This window comes from Egretta garzetta, unplaced genomic scaffold (genome assembly GCF_000687185.1).
Source record: "Egretta garzetta isolate BGI_Z169 unplaced genomic scaffold, ASM68718v1 scaffold287, whole genome shotgun sequence".
Lineage (NCBI taxonomy): Eukaryota > Metazoa > Chordata > Aves > Pelecaniformes > Ardeidae > Egretta > Egretta garzetta.
The window spans coordinates 14,273,272-14,282,392 of NW_009260435.1; the positions used below are offsets into that span (position 1 = coordinate 14,273,272).

Consider the following 9,121-nt stretch of genomic DNA (forward strand, 5'->3'; position numbering starts at 1 on the left):
CGAGCCGTGGCGGGGGCTGTAAATACGTGTGGGGTGTTACTACGTCTTTATTTACAGAGAAATATTTCCCTCAGCACTGGGCTCGACCCATTTTTTAAACCAATGAAAAGGAACTTGCTATGTTTTGCTCGCCTTTCCGTCATTGTTTTTGAAGACTGGATACCATTCGTTAGAATTTAGCAGGGAAAATGTAAACCTACAGACGCTAACTTCACGTACGGAAAGCCTCCGTGAAGATGACCTTCTCCTCTGGCCTGTTTCCGTTCCGCAGCGCACCAAGAACTTCAATAGATGGTTCTTGTCAAAAGCAAGATGTTACGCTCGGTAAATCTGAGGCATTCAAGTAAATGCCATTAAACAATAATAAAGTTAAAATTAGTAATGGGGCTGGAACAAGTTATACGAAGATGGGTTTAATGCTGCCTGGGATGCTCCCAAAGGCAATGGGTAGCTTGGTAAAAGGTGGTGATGAGAATATTGATGTCCCACCCACCAGATTCGCTGCTGTTATATGGTATATCCGTCAATGTAATCCTAAATAATCTGATTCCAAGCTGAAACATCTTATGTTTGTTAGGTGTTTTGCTGGAGCTTGAGCTGTAGCTAAAAGATAACTTTCTTTTGCTCCTTTCAATCAGACTTTCAAGTTAGCCTCATAATTCTAGGCATTTGCAAAGCATATAGCAGGCTACAGAAATCCAGAAAATACATTTGTCTCAATTCTCAGCTAACGTCCTGCTACAGTCAGGCTGCCGCAGGGCTCTAAGTGACCTTGACATGAATGAGGACTGGACCAGGCTGCTCACTTGCAGGCCAGCTTCCCCCAATGACCTGGCACAAACGGAGCCCATCTCGTGGATCACATACATCTAAAGAGCTTCAGGCAAGCGTATTTGTACGTATTCTCATCCGTTAGCTAGAGGAACCCCTGGCCCTCTCCGCTGCCCTGTGGAGATGGACGAGAGCAGGATGAATGCAGCTGTGAAAGCGGAGGGTTAACAGGACGGACGCGCTTGGGGGGCAGGGGAAACCCCTGCTGTAGAGCCAGCCTTGAGGAGAGGGGCAGATGCTGCTCTTTGGGTGCGTCAAAAATAATGGCAGTTCTCCACCCATCCCGCCTCACAGAACCAGCGAGAGGGAAATTCTGTTTACTTGAGTCAGATTACAGCAGTTTAAAGGAAGGTCATGATTTGGGCCTAAACAATTTTGGCTTACTGCCAGCAACTCGTTTTCAAAGCTATAAATAGGAATGATTTCAAAATACTCTGAAAAATAAAAATCAATGGGCTGCAGAAGCCAGCTGAATTGTATTTCAAAATATTTCCAGGTTATGTCCTTAAATGAGGCAGTGAGATATTATGTAGCACAAGGAGTGCTTCATAAATATTAACCTAGTTTATTTTTAATGAGGACTGACTACATTTAATTAGGGTTTGAAGACTTTCATTTTAGAAAACGTAGGTCTCACCCCTGGCTAGAAGAAGTGTTAAATGACCTAATAATCTTTTCCATTTTTAGCTGCTGCTACCATGATGCTCCGTATGATTTGTGCTGTTCCCCAAGGACGATGCGGAGAGATCCTTGGTTTGGGCAGGTCCTGCTGCAGCTCCTCCACCAGCCACCCTCACCAGAAACACAGCCAGGCTGGAACCCCTGGCAGTTCCAAGCAGCTGACAAGGCCACCAAAGCTCTTATTTGCTGCTATAATATAAAGCAAATATTCTTTCAGCTCCTTTAATCCATCCACGAAACTGATCCAGTGCTTATCAGCCTCAGTATTAGCACGGGGCAAAACGGGTAATTGCTGCCCCGTCGTAGGTGTTGCCTGCGGACAGTCCGTCTCCAAGGCAGTCATTGCCCAGGGTCATTTTCTTCCAGTAGTAGCCCTGGGTCTTCAGCTCTTCTCCATATGAAATGTGTGATAGAGAGTGACCTGACCATCGCTTTTGGTTTGCTGCTTGGAAAAAAAAAATGTAGAAAATACCACCCTAATTGGTTGTTTTCACCATGGAAGAGGCATTTCTTGAAGCAGCACCTTCTTGAGGAGCCTTCCTACACGCTGTGTTGTTGCTCCGTAAGTACACCTGGCCTGGCTAGGTTGAAGATCACTCATAGCCTGGGTTTACCATGGTTATTACTTGACCATCAACACACAGTCTTACTGTGAGAGGGAGCCTTGAGGACAGATTCTCTTGGGTCCAGTCGTTTGAGCAGAATTGAGGATCAGCTAGTTATATGCTTTAAAGATCTGGTAGGTGTATCTGTGTGGTTTAGGAGGAAACTTGGTGATGTTTGGGGTGGGTATTTCCTTCGTAAGTCTTTCGCACATCTCTTTGAAGGAGAATGTGTGCATACCCATGTATTCCGTGGCTGCTGAGTCCAAAGGCGACCCGTGGGACTTGGGCAGCTCTGTGAATCGGCGTGCGGACTTAGAAGACGTGAAAAATCAGGTGGCCATGCATGGCTTTAAAAAGATTTCACCGAGTCTGAATGAAATAACTCTCTGGGGCTCAAAACAGCAGGCATTGTCAGATACAAGGGATTAAAAGGCTTTTTAATGTGGCTTAGCAGTGTACAGAAGATTGGCTTACTTGTATGAGCTCTTCTTTCGTCACATTGATCTTTATTTTGCATTGTGCTTAGTACAACAGCAACTGGAGGCTGAAGTCTTCTTTCCCGAGTCATCTGGCAGGACTTGGCCCTTTCATTGCTTAGTAAAATCTTTTTTTTTTTTTTTGTGAAGGAGGAATTGATTTTTGCCTGTGTAGCCAGTGTTGAGTAACAGCTGAAGATTACCAAGTTGTAGTCATTTTATGAACGCTGTATGTGGCCAGGTTGGTGAGAGGAAGTTACCATACAATGGGTTACACTACTTTATATTCCTTTCCTGTATAGAGGTATCAGTCTAACTTAATAGGGAGCTAGCTGACGAAGGAATAAAAGGCAAAATTCAGTGGTTCCCCTGTGTCAGCTGTATGTGCCTGAACACAAGGTGGTAATTACAGGACGATAGCTCCAATTCCGATGCAGCTGGTTTGTCAGGCTGAGAACTAAACATCAGAGGAGGATAAAGGTGGCAGAGACTGATGGAGGAAATAATTTAACGCAGAGGCAGACAGCGCAGGAGAGGCTGGAAGAAGCTGGGCCTTCCTCTCCGCACGATGTAATGTAAGGTAAGTAATCCAGAAGGAAAGGCAAGTGTGTTGACTGGTTTATTGTTTTTAAGATCTCTTTTTTCTCTTGAATGGTTTGGTGCTAAGTAAGTGTTTCGTGGTCACTACTTAGAATCATTTACTTCATGAGAGACGAAAACTGTGAGGTCTGGGTCTGCCTGGGTTCTGCAGAGGTAATCACGGCTGACGCTGCAACCCGAGAATGGGCCTGTGTGTAGCAAAAAAAAAAAGAGAGCTAGAGATCTAGAGGAACAGTTAGCTGGTCACTTGCAACAGCAAAATGCAAACACAGTCACAAGTTTTGTTTTTTCTTCTTTGGAAATGATTTTGTGTATAAGTAGTTAGCCTTTAGAATAATAGGTGGGCTTTTGCAGACAGGCTTAACCTTGGTGTCTTGATGTGGTTTGGTTTTGTTTTTGTTTTTTTTTTTTTAAAATATGGCATAGTTAATTCCACAGTATCAAAGGTAAGAAAAAATTCATTACGCAGATACCAGTAATGTAAATATCTCAGTTATGTCCAAAATACTGGTTAGCTCCTGTTGCTCAGCTGAAGGCTAATACAGCAAAAGTGGTTTTTATTTTGTTGTCCTTTTATTCACAATTTATTGTACTATTGTTTTCACCACTTACCGTATATAATCAATTGGTTGTCCCCTGCTGTTACCATGGATATTTAATACACTGACACAGAAAAGAGACATTTTTATGAAGAGGAAAATGCAGCTACAAAATGCCTCTTGCACAGAATTGAAGGCTGTGCCGTATTTTATGTTGATACAGCCAATAATGGCTTCCTGCTTCATGTTCTTATCTACCATCTACGCATATGGAAACCCCTTGTGTTTTGTGAGGGGAAAGCGTGTCCTGGTTTCAGCTGGGACAGAGTTAATTTTCTTCCTAGTAGCTGGCATAGCGTTGTGGTTTGGATTTAATATGAGAATAATGTTGACAACGCACTGGTGTTTTAGCTGTTGCTGAGCAGTGCTTACGCTAGGCAAGGACTTTTTGGCTTCCCATGCTCTTGTCAGGGAGCTGGGAGGGGGCACTGCCAGGACAGCTGACCCCAACTGGCCAAAGGGATATCCCACACCATATGACGTCATGCTTAGCATGTAAAGCTGGGGGAAGAAGAAGGAAGGGGGGACGTTCGGAGCAATGGCGTTTGTCTTCCCAAGTCACCGTTACGTGTGATGGAGCCCTGCTGTCCTGGGGATGGCTGAGCACCTGCCTGCCGGTGGGAAAGAGGGAATGAATCCCTTAGTTTGCTTTGCTTTTGTGGCTTTTGCTTTACCTATTAAACTGTCTTTATCTCAGCCCATGAGTTTTCTCACTTTTACTCTTCGAATTCTCTCCCCCATCCCACCAGGAGGCAGTGAGTGGGCTGCTGTGTGGGGCCGAGTTGCCGGCTGGGGTCAAACCACAGCAGAGAGTTAGGTGCAACACAGCTCCTTGTGTCCATCATCCCTCCCGGGGGCAGGCAAGAAGCGACAGGGTTTGTAGGTCAGTTGGCTTGAAACTTCATGGAAGAGTGATAAATGCTATTGGTAACAATGGTCCAGCATAAACAGGAATCCAAGACCCGCTTCAGACTTTTTGGTGGTTTCTTGTTTTTTTTTTTCTTTTCGAGCTCAAAGGAGAGCACAGCATTTTAAACAAAAGGTGCAAGGGCCCACCCTTCCTGAATTGCACTTTGGTAGTTTGTTCTGTCCTGCTGCTATAAGACTTTACAGAAGGGTTTGGGTTTTTCTACCCTCTCTCCTTTTTTTATTATATATCATGAGAGAAATTTAATAGATGTTTTCATAAAAGTCTCCGATCCTACACTTTCCTCATTGTGCCTGTGTGTTCCATGAGGAGACCTGTTGATCATTACCGGTTTAAGTCTAGCACCTTTAATTCATCAGAAGTTCGTGTAATGTATTACTTACATTAGATATAGGTGCCAAAACTGACCTGTAAACCTAAAATTAAATTGGGACTACAAAATTAATTTCACTTAGATTGTGGAAATTAGACTATAAATGGAATTCCTGTGGGAACTGTGTAAGCCGCCTTTGACATTGATTTAATGTAATTCTTTTCTTAATAGGGTAACTTTAAATTGTGTAACCGGAACATAGTTTTAACCAGCACAGATTTGTAGCAAATTTTGCAGTAAGATGAGCATTAACAGGAACATTCTGTGGTGTTTCTGAATTTAAGGATTACGGTGTATAGCTTTATAAGCAGTCAGGCATCATATTCCCCCTGCCCCCCCCCAACCTGATCAGATAGGTAATGATACAAAGCTAACATGTAATTCATCAAACATCTGCAGTCAATAAGTTTTAATTTATAAAATGCACAGGATAACATAAATTTAGGCTAAGGATTTATTTTGTGGTCAAAACTGAGTTCAGAATCTGAATTTCAAGCTTAGGGCCTGAATTGGTATTTCTTGCCCAAATCGCAATAGTTAACTCCTAATTTGGGAGAATTTTGAATGAAAGACTTAATTTTTCAAACTGGACCCAGGAATTCAAGGTCTGACTAGCTCTGGAACAAAAATCTGCATTTTATTAATAGATGGCAAGTGAGCGTGTTTGTTCTATGCATGAGATTGATTTGAGGACTGAAATTATTCTGAATCATTCAAATGTCTATGCTTTAGATGACAGCGTACTTTGCTTGCTTTGCTGCTAGAACAGTATTGAAAAGCACATTTTCTTTCTTGAGATTTAGAAATATTCTTGTTGCTTTTAAAGATGACATGTTCCGGTCTGATTCTTCAAGTTTGTCTCTGAATGCAGTCACATTGCTGAGGTCTGAACACATGCATGGTCATTGCGTGAGAGCTCATGCGTTAGATTGTCTCAGCAGGGGAACATTTATGGTACTTCAGGTAACTTGACCTATGAAAACATTAATTTTGGATGTTTTACTGAAAGGAACTCAGAATATCCTGACATTCTGTAAAACGGATGACGATGCTTTTAAGCAGGGTGAGAATACTCTGAATGCTGGGTCATCTCAAAACGTGCTTCAGCTTTCTGGGCTCTGTTACTCAGCAAGTCTTCTGTATTATTTAACACAATATCGTCCTGGGCCTTTACTAAGCCGGTAGGTGCAAAAGCAGTTCTAATGCCTATCAGGCTGTATAAAGAGCACAGCTGCGCGCCAGACCTCAAACATTTTAGATATGCAAAGTAATCACTAAAAGGCTGCCTTTTGCAACACTTCATTAATCTGAGCCAGTATTAAACATTCTTTTGTATTAGTAGAGTTCTTCAAATGAATTAATTCTTCCAGACATGGCATGTGTTGATAGCAGGTAGCCCTTGCATGTTCATTCTCCCTTCTGCACGCCCAGGGCTGATCTTCTGATCTGTTAGTTTAATCTCTTAATTGTCTATATGTCCTTCCAAGAAGGTGCTGGCCTTTCCTTGATGAAGTCAAGTTCTTTGTTCTTTCCAAGGAATGTCAAGGGACAAGCTTTAAGACCCTTCTGTACTGTATTTGCAAAGAAAAGTAAAATGTGATGAATGAGAATCCACTTTAAAATAGAAAACTGCACACAAAACCCCACCGCCAGCAAAGACTTGAGAGAGCTTTTGGCAGCTAAAAATATATGCACATTCTTCTCCTAACTCATAAGAAATAATGGTATAGGAAGTATTTTTTGCACAAATATAGCTCAGAAAATGCAAGGTTATATTTTAAAAAAAAAAAGATAAAAATCCCAAACTTCATTAACAGAAATTTAGAACATCCTGAATCCTCTCATATCACAGCTTGACCTAACCCTGCTCAATAATGAAAACAGTTCACATCAACAGGGGGAGGTAGATTTGCCTTTCTGATCAGGCATAACTTTGTAATTGAAAGTGCCACTAATAAAATCTGCATGTTGCAGAAGTAAAAATGACAGCCTCAGCTTGAGACATTCCCTGGCATGACTCGATGGGACTTCAAGCTACAAGAAAAAGCTTTAAACACCTTGCTTTTGCAATCTGTAATGAAAAGTAGCCATCTATTATCAGATGTGTTCCGTGTTGTAATCATAATAGTGTTAGCTGCTAGAACTAGAAAAACTGTTAAGGAATATGAAAATGCTTAAGCTATAAAATGCGTATTTGTACGATTCTGTAGCTACACCGAACAAAACACAGTGTGCTTCAATAAAAAGAAAATGCGATTTACCCCTGTCAATGATACGTTATTTCTAGCTGCATTGCTTTTGTTTCTTGCATGGGAAAAAAGAACAGCAGAGTACAGAGAGCGGCTGAATAGGTATCTGTCCTGCAGCTGACTCCACTAAGAGCATACTTTGAACAAGTTCTTCCTGAACACAGAATTGTGCCTGAACAGAGAGAGTGGCAAGGTCAGAGCCAAGCATGAAAAATACCTCCCTTTCAAATGAAAGCTTTTATATGCGTGACAAGGAAATGCATGGCGTGGTTTGGTGCAGGGCAGGATATACTGAACGACTTGTTCACTTATCAAGGGGAGCTGGATTACTTTTGAGATTCAAATCTCAGTGTAGCGCCAGATATGAAAGAAAGTCAAGGTTGGCTTGGTTTGTTCTAATAAGAGAAAATAGAATCGAAGAAAATATTTCCCAGTAGAAATTAAGTGAAAATATTTTATGCTGTAAGTCCAGCATTCCAAAATTGAATCTTTGGTCCTTTTTATTTTTTTTCCCCAGTGAATGTACACATGATCCAGTAATAACAAAAGTTACTAGAAACATATTTTAGTAAAACCTTATTAATCAGAGCAATCCGATATAGTATACCTGATGTTCATTATATTTAATGAGAAATCACTCAGCAGATGTGCTCATTAGTGATTTGTTGGACAGCTTTGTGAAGGTACTTGACTTAAACCCCCGTTTCAGTTGCTGTGCATTTAACAAGCTCCATGAATAGCTATGGTCTAACTGCTTCCTGTTTCTCAGGCGCACTGGCAGCATGGCTGAAATGTTATAAAACGATAACCCTCAGTATGGAGGTTGCAGACCAGGCTGGTTGTTTATCAGGGTGCTGAAATCTTGGATCCCACATCCTCCTCTGCTGTTTCTCATGCTATGCGCGCACTTGGCAAGCTGCGGCTTCATGTGGCAAGTCTCCCTGGCATTCACAAGCCACATAGCCCTTCAGTGTCTTCTCATTTCAAGAGGTAGTCCAGGCTTCAGAAAGCCTCCCTAACCCATGCCCCTGCCCACTAACTGCTTTTGGTTTGTTTGCATGCTGTGCCCATAAGGGCAGCGGGCTCCTGGTTCATTACAGAACTATATACAGTAACAGAATTGGGGCTGAAATGTTCACTCTGTAGAATTAGTTCCTCTGCTCTGAACCTGCTCTCCCTGCAAATGCTTCCCTTTGAATGGCAAAGCACCCTGTTCACTGATCAGCCTGATGCAATTAGTATCTACCACGAGCGGTTACTGTGATGCTTCCTTGAAGTCCCAAGTTTAAACTTCTTGGAGCCCAAGTCTAGAGGGCAAAAGAGAAGACAGCGGTATTTATAATTAAAAGGGCTTCCGTGAAGAAAAAATGAAGACTGAAGAGTGAAAGAAGGGTATACAGACATCAATCTGTGTATTTGGTTTGTTTGGGGTAACAGAAGTAGTCTGTACAAAGAAAAAGCAGCATCTCTTAATTTTTTTGTGGTGTTCAGACATTCTGGAGTTGTATTTCAGTAACAAAACAGCTTTATTTTTAAAAGCCATCTTCTAAAAACCCAGTATTGCTGAGATACTAGTTAAAATCAGAAGACTCGGTGCAACAGGCCCAGTTCCTATCCCTTAGATTAGGAAAGGCAGATACCTGTCATTCTGCTTCAAAAAAAGCAATGTGAAGAAATCGTGTAGCTTATACATTCCAGGAGCTAGTCCGTCATACGCTTTTGAAACCAAAACCCCACCGTGTCCATCTTTCATTCAATAAACTGGGCCGCGACCCGCAG

The 9,121-nt window shown here is 41.9% G+C and overlaps 2 protein-coding genes across 2 annotated transcripts in view; one reads left to right on the plus strand and one right to left on the minus strand.

The window, feature by feature from the left end:
• Positions 1-3,993, minus strand: part of TLNRD1 (talin rod domain containing 1) — a 7,793-nt gene extending 3,800 nt beyond the window's left edge. Inside the window, exon 1 of the mRNA XM_009643878.2 lies at positions 3,806-3,993. Within this exon, the coding sequence (XP_009642173.1) occupies positions 3,806-3,993 (188 nt within the window). The remainder of the gene's footprint in view (positions 1-3,805) is intronic.
• Positions 3,994-6,135: 2,142 nt separating this feature from the next.
• Positions 6,136-9,121, plus strand: part of MESD (mesoderm development LRP chaperone) — a 9,030-nt gene continuing 6,044 nt past the window's right edge. The window contains exon 1 of the mRNA XM_035899573.1: positions 6,136-6,156. Within this exon, the coding sequence (XP_035755466.1) occupies positions 6,136-6,156 (21 nt within the window). The remainder of the gene's footprint in view (positions 6,157-9,121) is intronic.